Below are 13,422 nucleotides of genomic sequence, written 5' to 3' on the forward strand. Positions count from 1 at the left end.
CATAAATACATAGTTGATTCAGAAAGTATTCAGATCCCCCCCACACTTTTTCCAAATGTTGTTACATTACAGTCTTATTCTACAATAGATTTTTTTTTAAATCCTCATCATCTCACACAATACTCCATAATGAAAAAGCAAAAACAAGTTTCAGAACTGTTTGCTAATTTATACAAAATAAAAAACAGAAATTGCTTATTTACATAACTTTTCAGACCCTCATCATTGAGATGTTTCTACGGCTTGATCGGAGTCCATCTGTGGTAAATTCAATTGATTGGACATGATTTGGAAAGGCACACACCTGTCTATACAAGGTCCCACAGTTGACAGTGGATGCCAGAGCAAAATCCAAGCCATGAGGTCGAAGGAATTGTCCGTAGAGCTCTGAGACAGGATTGTGTAGAGGCACAAACCTGGGGAAGGATACCAAAACATTACTTTAGCATTTAAGGTCCCCAAGAACACAGTGGCTTCCATCATTCTTAAAGGGAGGAAGTTTGGAACCACCAAGACTCTTCCTAGTGCTGAGCAATTGGGGGAGAAGGGCCTTGGTTCAGGAGGGCTTTGAGAATCATCATCAGTGGTCACATCTTTCACAGAGGTTCTTGTAGATTTAGATTGTATTCTGAGTAAAGTTTCAGTTGACATTGTATGATGTGTGTTCAAATAAATATATGAATTATGATGGGATGTAACATGTGACAGTTATGCAACTCAAAGTTATAAAGCTTGAGTGAAAATGTAACAGAAGCTGCTTTGAAGCTGTTTCAAATAAAGCTACTTGCCTGAAATAAATGTGTTTGTCATGCCTGTGCTTGTCACCTTGTTGAATAGTGTTCTTTCTCTCCCCCTCGTGCCTATTTCTGGAACAGTATGTCTGTGTAGTGTGGCACAAATGAACTTAGAGCTCATGACATCATTATCGAGGTACACTATCATACTGTTGGTGTATATTACTTGAACATACACATATAATATAAACAGATGTAAATCATGTAACCTATTATAACTGGCTGGTAGCTGGGAAAGGGGTGTGCCCAAAATATGTCCAATAGGGTATATAAACACTGTCATTCTTCTAAGAAGACTGTGCTGAATTCAGCACCACTCACACGCCTGCACCTGTGACTACAGTAGCAAGTGATCAGCTCTAACTTGAATGTCTTTTTGATTTTGGCAATGGATATCTCATCTCATCAACATCTGGATCCTAAGATGTTCTGTTACCCAGAATCAAATGCCTCCTGCACCAGAGAAATCTTCAGTGAAGGGGTTCAAATTGCTTTATACATTTTTTTTGTTTCAGGTATGCTGGTCACTATTCTAGGGAACAGTGTGGTCATTATCTCCATTGCTCACATAAAACAGCTCCACACGCCAACTAACATGCTTATAATGTCTTTGGCAGTTGCAGACCTGCTGCTTGGAGTAACTGTGATGCCTTTTAGTACAATGAGGGCTGTGGAGGGCTGCTGGTACTTTGGAGATGCTTTTTGTTTGCTGCATTCTAGTTTTGATATGTTCCTCACATCTGTTTCAATTTTCCACCTGGTATTCATAGCCATAGATCGATATGAGGCTGTGTGCAGTCCACTTCGTTATTCCACCAAGATTACTATACCAATAGCATGGCTCATGGTTTTTGCCAGTTGGGCCGTTGCTGCATTGTACTCCTATTGCCTACTATATTCCAAAGCAAATGTAAGAGGACTGGATGAATTCATTGCATCCATATACTGCCTGGGAAGTTGTAATCTTTTCCTTAATGCACTGTGGGGTGCCCTAGACACATTGATAGCCTTTTTCTTTCCATGCTCTGTAATGGTGGGTTTGTATACCAAAATATTTTTGGTGGCAAAAACACATATAAAAAAGATTGAAGACAGTCAAAATAATTCCAATGAGGGAGGTAGAGGTGTGGTGTCTCAACGGTCAGAGCGGAAAGCAGCTAAAACTTTAGGCATTGTGGTGGGTGTTTTCATCTTTTGCTGGCTGCCTTTCTTTGTTAATTCCATAGTTGATCCATACACAAACTTTAGCACACCACCTATTCTCTTTGAAGTGTTTATCTGGCTGGGTTACTTTAATTCTACTGCAAATCCAATCATCTATGCACTGTTTTATCCATGGTTTCGAAAATGTCTTAATCTCATTGTGACATTGAAAATATTCAATAGACATTCTTCTTATATAAATGTATTTGCTACTACATGATCTATTGTAAAGCTACATTAATATATTGCAAAACTGTGTGTGAACAGTATGCACTTACCTTTTAAAACCTAAACAATGACGTGGCCACATTGGATAATGTGTTCAAGGAGGCAAATGAAGAGAAGCATTTGACAAAACCTCTTCTGCACATTCTACTGCTGTCAATACTTGCCAGGTCTTTTTGTGTAACTGTGTTTTACTTATAAATCCTTTCTATCTCTTTTATTTACATTTTATTGTATTTTCAATGTAGCATAGTCTACCGTACAATACATTTTCATAAAGAACACAAAATGTATCTTTGGATTTTCTTTTAACTCAATCATCTTTGAATATAATGGCTGGTGTTGAGCTAAACAGTTTTTGGTCTAATGGCTGATGTTGAACTAAACAACAGGGTTTGAGCCCATTTGAAATTTGAGCTTTCTGTAAAGCAGAGCATAGAGTGGATCATGTGACTGAAAAGCATGACACACAGATCAGGAAGCAGAGTGCATTATTTGGGGAATTGGAATTTTTCCTATAAATATGTTGCCTGTGAGGTTCTTTAGTTTCACAAGTATTGAGTACTGTGTCTCCAGGAGTAGGGATGATTAGCATCTACCTAAAGATTATCCTTATAGCACAGAGAAAGGCACATTCAATTCATGGTACAACCAATCAGAACTCTGTAGGCAAATCACAGAGAAAGGCCACCAAAACACTTGGTATCATTATGAGGGTATTTCTATCATTCTGGACACCCTTTTATCTCCAACAGTCTCCAACTGCATTGATCCCTTAATTAGTTACTTTACCCCACCAGTTTTGTCTGTAACATTAATATGGATTGGATATTTGAATTGAACTATGAATCCCATGGTGTACGCATTATTTTACAGCAGGTTCAGGAAGGGGTTTAGAATGATCATTTCTGGAAATATATTTCAAACCTGTTGTTCAATATTACAATTGTTAAAATAAATATGTCCATAACCGGTACAGACAAATAAGTGTGACAAATATTTTCCTTGCTGTTCGTCCTTTTTTAAACCATCAGCCACAGGGTTATAGGATTCAAAAGCAATTTAATAACGTTTTATTTGAACATGGGGAAGACTGCAGTAGACCTATCCACAGCAAATCCAGCAATATTCACTAATGAGTTACTGTAGCCTCTCCACTCCCATATCTAGTACATACATACATACATACATACATACATACATACATACATACATACATACATACATACATACATACATACATACATACATACATACATACAGTTAGGCAAAAAAGTATTTAGTCAGCCACCAATTGTGCAGGTTCTCCCACTTAAAAAGATGAGAGAGGCCTGAGCCTGGACTTGAACCCGATTGAACGTCTCTGGAGAAACTTGAAAATAGCTGTGCATCAACGCTCCCCATCCAACCTGACAGAGCTTGAGAGGACCTACAGAGAAGAATGGGAGAAACTCCCCAAATACAGGTGTGCCACGTTTGTGGCATTATACTCAAGAAGACTCAAGGCTGTAATCGCTGTCAAATGTGATTTAACAATGTAAATGTGATATTTCAGTTGTTTTTAGTTTTTTGGGGCAGAACATTCTCAAAAACTCTTTTTGCTTTGTCATTGTGGGGTATTGTGTGTAGATTGATGACAGGAAAAAATGATGTTATCCATTTTGGAATAAGGCTTTAGCATAACAAAATGTGGAAAAAGTCAAGGGGTCTGAATACTTTCCAAGTGCACTGTACATAACTGGGAGCAGCAGCCACTGGCGGACTGTTATCAAAAGTTGGCCCAGGCATTTCTAATACACTGGCCCCTTCTTTTCCTCCAGGCCCCCACACTAGCTAATCATTTTCCAATGGACCAGTCCATCTGGCATTTGACTAAAACTTTCAGCTAGTACTGACTTTGGTTATAATAATACTATTTTCACCACAGTCATCTCTCTGTGTGTGTTTGTTAACTTTGTGTTCCTGGGTATTCGTCAGTCTGTTTTCAGACAGAGGGCAGCTGATATTTGGCTCAAAGCCCAAGGCTGTTAGGTCATTGAAGTTCTGATTATACAGTACATTCACAGTTGTATATGACATTGAGCCTTATACACTGTTGCATTTAAATGTCATGTTGTGTAAAAAATAAATAGTCATGCTTTGTTAAATTAAATAGTCATGTTGCGTTAAACTAAATAGTAATATGTGGTAAACTAAATAGTAATCTGTGGTAAACTAAATAGTCATATGTGGTAAACTAAATAGTAATATGTGGTAAACTAAATAGTAATCTGTGGTAAACTAAATAGTAATATGTGGTAAACTAAATAGTCATATGTGTTAAACTAAATAGTAATATGTGGTAAACTAAATAGTCATATGTGGTAAACTAAATAGTAATCTGTGGTAAACTAAATAGTCATATGTGTTAAACTAAATAGTCATATGTGTTAAACTAAATAGTAATCTGTGGTAAACTAAATAGTAATATGTGGTAAACTAAATGGTCATGTTGTGTTAAACTAAATAGTAATCTGTGGTAAACTAAATAGTCATATGTGGTAAACTAAACAGTCATATGTGTTAAACTAAATAGTCATCTGTGTTAAACTAAATAGTCATCTGTGTTAAACAAAATAGTAATGCTGTGTTAAATTAAATTAGGAGATGATATAGGGGCGGCTTTATGAACACAGATTAAGTCTAGCCCTATCCCAGGATTATACTGGATTTAATGAATACTGTAAAGATAATTTGACCTAAACTATTCCTGGATTTTGGTTAATATTCTTAATTTACTTTCTTTTTTTATCACATACCATATTCTGTAATCCAAGGTTAAAGGGGCAATGTGGGATTTTCATGAAATCCCATTTTTTGTTTAAGGTTTATAAACCATAATTGAACATACACCTGGATTTATTTAATCTGGGTCTGTGAAATTGTCCAATTGTCACGTTCTGACCTTTATTTCCTATGTTTTGTCATTGTTTAGTATGGTCAGGGTGTGAGTTGGGGTGGGTGGGCAGTCTATGTTTGTTTTTCTATGATTTGGGGATTTCTATGTTTCGGCCTGGTATGGTTCTCAATCAGAGGCAGGTGTCATTAGTTGTCTCTGATTGAGAATCATACTTAGGTAGCCTGGGTTTCACTGTGCGTTTGTGGGTGTTTGTTTCCGTGTCTGTGTTTTTCACCACACGGTACTGTTTTGGGTTTCGGTTATTGTTTTTGTATTCAGTTGTTCATGTGTACTATTTCTTATTAAAATAACCATGGACATTTACCACGCCGCATATTGGTCCTCCGATCCTTTTCGCCTCTCCTCTTCGGAAGAAGAGGAGGAAATCCCTACACCAATAATGTAGGATATAATGTGATAATTATACTTTCTCTTTTACAAATGAGTCACATATGAATGCTTTTCTGTTTTTGGTTCATGTCTCTACATCTGTATCTGAGATCCAGCAGTACGTTTGATCACGTTCTATACCTCAGATGTCTGATATTCCTGTTTGTTTTCCAATCCTTAACCTTCTTCAGTGGACTATATAATATGAGCAGAGATTTTTCTTCAATAAATATAATCTGCCTAAAATAATATGAAGATTTTCAAGATGGATAACTGTGCATGTTCTTGCTGTAAATGGATTTACAGTATGTACTGTATTATTCATGATTGTCATTTTGGTTAATCTGTCTCCCTCTGTAATCTTTTTTAATGTGTTTGACTATGCTTTGTGTAGTCAATAAATAAATAATATTCCAGTTTGTGATTCATGACTAATCATCCCTAGCATCCAATTGGTTCATTCATCCCCTTGCCTACCCACTGTATTGATCACATGTTTACTAGTGCTGCAGAATTTTGTTTGAAAGCAGTATCCAAATCCATCGGATGTAGTGATCACAATATAGTAGCCATATATAAGAAAACTAAAGTTCAAAAGGCTGGGCCTAATGTAGTGTAGGTCATACAATACGTTTTGTAGTGATTCCTATATGTTGTTGACATTCGTTGGTCCATGGTGTGTAATGAGGAGCAACCAGACACTGCACTTGACAAAGTTAGGAAATTGCTTATCCATGCACCCATTAAGAAAATGACTGTACAAACTGTTAAATCCCCATGGATTGATGAGGAATTTTAAAATTGTATGGTAAAGAGGGATGAGGCAAAATAAATGATAAATTCAGAAATCATGTGACTAAACTGAATACAAAATAAAATAAACTACACTATGAAACAAAGATAAATGACAAAGAATTATATATTTTTTAAAGCTTTAGAGCACCTGAAATGAAATTGTGGGCAAATAGGCAAACTCCGCTCCACCATTCATTGAATCAGATGGCTCATTCATCACAAAACCCGCTGATATTGCCAACTACTTTAATGTTTTTTAATTGACAAGATTAGCAAACTTAGGCATGACATGCCAGTGTAACCGATGTGAAATGGCTAGCTAGTTAGCGGTGGTGCGCGCTAATAGCGTTTCAATCGGTGACGTCACTTGCTCTGAGACCTTGAAGTAGGGGTTCCCCTTGCTCTGCAAGGGCCACAGCTTTTGTGGAGCGATGGGTAACGATGTTTAGTGGATGACTGTTGCCTGTGTGCAGAGGGTCCCTGGTTCGAGCCTGGGTAGGGGCGAGGGGACGGACTAAAGTTATACTGTTACACCAGCAACAAACGCTGAGACCACACATCCAAGTATATCTGACCAAGTTATGAAAGACAAGCCTTGTAATTTTGAAATCCAGTAAAGTAAGTGTGGATGAGGTTAATTTTTTGATTGACAAGCCAACGGGGTCTGATGTATGGAAAATTACTGAGGATATTATTGGACAATATTGACACTCCTATTTGCCTTATCTTCAATTTAAGATTTATTGGAAGTCTGTGCCCTCAGGCCTGGAGGGAAGCAGAAGTTATACCCCTACCTAAGAATGGCTCAAATAGCTGACCAATCAGCCTGTTACCAACCCTTAGTACATTTTTCGAAAAAATTATGTTTGACCAGATACCATGCTATTTTACAGTAAACTAATTGACAACATACTTTCAGCACGCTTATATGGAAGGACATTCAACAAGCACAGCACTTACACAAATTACTGATGATTGGCTGAGAGATTGTGGGCGCTGTTTTGTTAGGCTTCAGTGCAGCTTTTGACATAGTCTGTTGCTGGAAAAACATATGTGTTATGGCTTTACACCCCCTGCTATACTGCTATATTGTGGATGAAGAGTTACCTGTCTAACAGAACAGAGAGTGTTCTTTAATGGAAGCCTCTCCAACAAAATCCTCTCCAACAGAATCAGGACCCCTTACTTTTTAAAATCCTTACCAATGACATGATACTGGCTTTGAGTAAAGCCAGTGTGTCTATGCATGCGGATAACTCAACACTATACATGTCAGCTACCACAGCAACTGAAATGACTGCAACAGATAACAAAGAGCTGCAGTTAGTTTCAGAATGGGTGGCAATGAATAAGTTAGTCCTAAATATTTGAAAAACTAAAAGCATTGTAATAGGGACAAATCATTACGCTAAACCCTAAACCTTAACAAAATGTTGTAATTGTCACGCCCTGGCCTTAGTTATCTTTGTTTTCTTTATTATTTTGGTTAGGTCAGGATGTAACATGGGGGATTTATGTGTTTTGTCTGGTCTAGGGGTTTTGTATTTTTATGGGGCTGTTTCCTTTCTAGGTAGTTCTGTATGTCTATTGTTGCCTAGATTGGTTCTCAATTAGAGGCAGCTGTCTGTCATTGTCTCTGATTGGGAACCATATTTAGGCAGCCATGTTCTTTGGGTATTTTGTGGGTGATTGTCATGTGTCTTTGTGTCATTGCACCAGATAGGACTGTTTCGGTTTTTCACTTTGTGTATTTTGTAGTGTTCTAGTTTATCATCTATATTAAAGATGAACACTAACAACGCTGCATTTTGGTCCTCCTCTCCTTCAGCGGAAGAAAACCGTTACAGTAATGAATCATTTGGTATATGAGCAAGTTGAGGAGACTAAACTGCTTGGAGTAACCCTGGATTGTAAACTGTCTTGGTCAAAACATATTGATACTGTACAACTGTAGCTAGGATGGGGAGAAGTCTGTCCATAATAAAGCGCTACTCTGCCTTCTCAACAGCACTATAAACAAGACAGGTACTACGGGTCCTAGTTTGTCGCACCTGGACCACAGTTCAGTTGTGTGGTCAGGTGTCACAAAGAGGGACTTAAGAAAATTTCAATTGTCTCGGAACAGGGTAGCACGGCTGGCCCTTGGATGTACACAGAGAGCTAATTAATAATATGCATGTCAATCTCTCCTGGCTCAAAGTGGAGGAGAGATTGACTTCATCACTATTTGTATTTTGAGAGGTATTGACATGTTGAATGAGCCGAGATGAGCGGACACTTATGCATACCCCACAAGACATACCACCAGAGAACTCTTCACAGTCCCCAAGTCCAGAACAGACTATTGGATGCACACAGTATTACGCAGAGCCATGACTACATGGAACTCTGTTCCACATCAAGTAACTCATGCAAGCACTAAAATTTGATTTAAAAAACGGATAAAAGTACACCTTATGGAACACCGGGGACTGTGAAGCAACACAAACATAGGCACAGACACATGTGTAACAGTATTGCTTCCTTCCCTCTCCTTGCCCCTACCTGGGCTCAAACCAGGGACCATCTGCACACATCATCAACTGCCTCCCACGAAGCATCGTTACCTATCGCTCCACAAAAGCCACAGCCCTTGCAGAGCAAGGGAAACAACTACTTTAAGTTCTCAGAGCAATTGACGTCACCGATTGAAACACTATTAGAGTGCACCCCACTAACTAGCTAACCATTTCACACCAGTTACACATGCATACAAACACACAATTACATATGCACTAAACACACACTTCCACATGGATTTTGTGTTGTAGATATGTGGTAGTAGAGTAGGGGCCTGAGGGCACACACTTAATATGTTGTGAAATCTGTTGTGAATGTATTTTAATGTTTTACAAAATGTATAACTGCCTTAGTTTTGCTGAACTCCAGCAAGAGTAGCTAATGGGGATCCATAATAAATACAAATGTCTAACTTACATGGTAAAAACATTTTAGCATTTAGGAGATAATGTGTGATGTTTTCAGTGATACTTTTGTTGCAGATTGTACTTAATACTTCACTTGATTTCATTTCATCTGCCTCATTACAATTTACCAACAGAATGTAGGGACATTGTATACCATTCTTATCAGACCTCAGGATAAGACCCAGATGCAGACAGTTCAAAATAACAGAAGTTTATTTACAAAACAAGGGGCAGGCAAATGACAGGTCAAGGGCAGGCAGAGGTCAGTAATCCAGGGCACAGTCTGAAAAGTACAGAACGGCAGCAGGCTCAGGGTCATGGCAGGCAGAATGGTCAAAAACCATGAGGACTACAAAACAGGAAGTAACGAGAAACAGGAGCACAGGAAAAATGCTGGTAGGTTTGAACGAGACAAGACTGAACTGGCAACAGACAAACAGAAAACACAGGTATAAATGCACAGAGGATAATGTGGAAAATGGGCGACACCTAGAGGACACAAGCACAAGACAGGTTAAACAGATCAGGGTCTGACAATTCTAGGGTTATGGTTAGAGTTGTTGTTACCATTACCGCTGTAGGGACAATGTACTGTAAAACCATTCTAGAGTTGGTGTTAGGGTTATGCCAGAGTTAGGCTGGACATGAAGCTAGGGTTTGGGGATAAGGGGGTTAGGGGACTCAATTTAATTTCAAACTATAATTTTAATCTCATTGATGGTCAATTCTTGCATTCATAGCTCGTTCTATAAATGGAAGAGTGGTTACATTTTTACAGCCCTATCCCTCAGTTGTTTTCAAAAACAGTTGCATGATCAGAGTCTAATCAAAATGAGTACAAACTGCCAAACATGACATCATCCTCATTGTTTATCAACACCTTCTGAGATGCGAGACACTTGTGGGAATGGCATCATCATTAAAGGGAAAGTCATTAAAGGTGCTAGCAGGGCCCTGTGGTTTGTCCTCCTGTTTACCAGAATCATTACTATGGTAGAAGACACATCTGCTGGCCATACCATAAAGTGGTTGCCATGGGTACCTCAAAGCACAGGTCATGAAGGTCACACACTAGATAGATATGCCTCAAGTAATTTATGCATAGGTCAATTGCATTGGTTTGTTTGTTTTCTCTCTATATAGCTGTACCTTAACCCCACTCTCCCTCTCTCTTATCTCCCTCCCTCCCTCCTCGCCTGTCCCTCTCTCTGTCTCTCTCTGTGTCTCTCTATACTGCTTCTTTAAGCCCCCTCCTCTTCTCTCTCCCTCCCCCTTCTTTCACCCCTCCACCCTCTCCCCCTCTTCTCTCTCTCTCTCTCTTTCTCCTCTCTCTTTATCCCTCCTCTCTCCCTCTCTCTACCTCTCCATCTCTCGTTTCTCTCTCGCCCTCCCTCTCTCTCACTTTATCCCTCTCCTCTCTCTCTCTATCCCTCATCTCTCTCCCTCTCTCTCATTTCTCTCTCTCTCTCTCCCTTCTTCTTTCAACCCCTCTCTCCCTCTCTCTCCTATTCATTATTTCCTCTCTTTCCTCTTTCCCTATCCGACTCTCTCTCTCTCTCTCTCCTTTCTCTCTCCCCTTCCTTCCTTCATTCCTTCCTTCCTTCCTTCCTTCACCCTTAGCCCCTCTCTCTCCCTCCCTCCTTCCTCCATTCCTCTCTCTCCCTTCTTCTTTCCCCCTCTTTGCCTCTCACTGTCTCTCTCTCTCTCCCTCCTCTCTGCCACCTCCACAGACTGGATATTGATGCATAGAAGTCAATACATTGTGTAACCATCCTGTTCTAACTCCTTTCCATGGCAACCAATCAGCAGGCATGGATTTGATGGTACTGGAGTTCATGCAATCTTTTTTAAATTTCTGGGCAGACAATAACACACACAGCAGTGTAGTTGACGTAGGATTTCAATCCCATCCGCATAAAACAGTCTGTTATATACATTTTGTTTTGATCTTATAGTATTTGTATTTTTTTCTTTCATAATGCACATGATATTCCATATCAAATACAAATGTACAATAACAATTACATAGAACAAATACAAATTATCCATAGACAACAGATGCAGTCACATACCTGGGACAGACAATAACACACACAGAAGTGTGAGTTGACTTATGGCTTCTCTCACACTCCTAGAAATTCAACAAAAATGTGAAACCGTCTAGGTTTGCTAGCTAGCTTGAAAACAACATAGCTAACACAGTGTACATGACTAACAGGACGGGAGCTAGCATACTGTAACTAACAAGTTAGCAAGGAAAACTTAAAATAACCAAAATACTCTTCACATTATGACAAACTATGTCAATTCATTGTACATTAGTTCATACATATTCTGTGACAGTTTGGATTTAATTATATCAAAAGTGAGTGCCTTTACATGGGAAAGGAGTGGACCACCGCTAGACCACCTTTTCTCCACACACAGAGACGCATACAAAGCTCTCCCTTGCCCTCCATTTGGCAAATCTGACCATAATTCTATCCTGCTAATTCCTGTTTACAAGCAAAAACAAAGTACCAGTGACTCACTCAGTATGGAAGTGGTCAAATGACGTGAATGCTACGCTACAGGACTGTTTTGCTAGCACTGACAGGAACATGATTCATCGACTGGCAATGAGGAGTATACCACCTCAGTCATCGGCTTCATCAATAAGTGCATCGACGATGTCATCCCCACAGCAACCTTACGTACATATCCAAACCAGAAGCCATGAATTACAGGCAACATCCACACCGAGCTAAAGGCTAGAGCTGACGCTATCAAGGAGCGGGACACTAATCCGGACGCTTATAAGAAACCTCCTTATGCCCTCAGACGAACCATCAAATAGGCAAAGCGTCAATACTAGACCAAGATTGAAACCTACTACAATGGCTCAATCCTACTACAACGGCTCTGACGCTCGTCTGATGTGGCAGGGCTTGCAAACTATTATGGACTACAACGGGAAAAACAGCTGCAACCTGCCCTGGGACGCAAGTCTACCAGACGAGCTAAATGCTCTTTATGCTCGCTTCGAGGCAACACTGAAGCATGCATGAGAGCACCAGCTGTTCCTGATGAATGTGTGATCATACTCTCCGTAGACAATGTGAGCAAGACCTTTAAACAGGTCAACATTCACAAAGCAGCGAGGCCAGACGGATTACCAAGACATGTACTCAACGCTTGCACAGACCAACTGGCAAGTCTGTTCATTGACATTTTCAACCTCTCCCTGACCGAGTCTGTAATATCAACATGTTTCAAGCAGACCAACATATTCCCTGTACTCAAGAAAGTGAAGGTAACTCTGCCTAAATGATTACCACCATGTAGCACTCACGTCAGTAGCCTGAAATGCTTTGAAAGGCACATGGCTCACATCAACACCATCATCCCAGAAATCCTAGACACACTCCAATTCCCATGTCACACCAACTGATCCACAATTTCAATCGTACTCCACACTGCCGTTTCCCACCTGGACAAAAGGAACACCTATGTGAGAATGCAGTTCCTTGACTACAGATCAGCGTTCAACACCATAGTGCCCATGAAGCTCATCACTAAGCTAAGGACTCTGGGACGAAACACCTCCCTCTGCAACTGGATCCTGGACTTCCTGACAGGCCTCAGGTGGTAAGGGTAGGGAACAACACATCTGCGACGCTGATCCTCAACACTAGGCCCCTGATAGGTATGTGCTTAGTCCCCTCCTGTACTCCCTGTTCACCCACAACAGCATGGCCAAACACGACTCCAACACCATCATTAAGTTAGCTGACAACACAACAGTGGTAGGCCTGATCACTGACAACGATGAGACAGCCAATAAGGAGGAGGTCAGAGAACTGGCAGTGTGGTGCCAGGACAGCAACCTTTCCCTCACTGTGAGCAAGACAAAGGAGCTGATCATGGACTACAGAAAAAGGCGGGCCAAACAGGCCCCTATTAACATCAACGGGGCTGTAGTGGAGCAGGTCGAGAGGTTTAAGTTCCTTGGTGTGCACATCATCAACTAACTATCATGGTCCAAAAACACCAAGACAGTTGTGAATAGGGCACGACGAAACCTTTTCCCCTCAGGAGACTGAAAAGATTTGGCATGGGTCCCCAGATCCTC

At 40.0% G+C, this 13,422-nt stretch overlaps 1 protein-coding gene across 1 annotated transcript; it reads left to right on the forward strand.

Annotated features, from left to right (window-relative positions):
• The first annotated feature begins 1,182 nt into the window (after window positions 1-1,182).
• Window positions 1,183-2,217, forward strand: LOC135538885 (trace amine-associated receptor 13c-like). Its single transcript, XM_064964772.1, has one exon. It carries the CDS (start codon window positions 1,183-1,185, stop codon window positions 2,215-2,217), a length of 1,035 nt encoding a protein of 344 aa, XP_064820844.1.
• The last annotated feature ends 11,205 nt before the right edge of the window (window positions 2,218-13,422 follow it).

This window comes from Oncorhynchus masou, unplaced genomic scaffold (assembly GCF_036934945.1).
Source record: "Oncorhynchus masou masou isolate Uvic2021 unplaced genomic scaffold, UVic_Omas_1.1 unplaced_scaffold_7189, whole genome shotgun sequence".
NCBI lineage: Eukaryota > Metazoa > Chordata > Actinopteri > Salmoniformes > Salmonidae > Oncorhynchus > Oncorhynchus masou.

Excerpts from the sequence above, each read along its gene's own strand:
- LOC135538885 (XM_064964772.1), top strand. The coding sequence starts at position 1,183 with ATGGATATCTCATCTCATCAACATCTGGATCCTAAGATGTTCTGTTAC.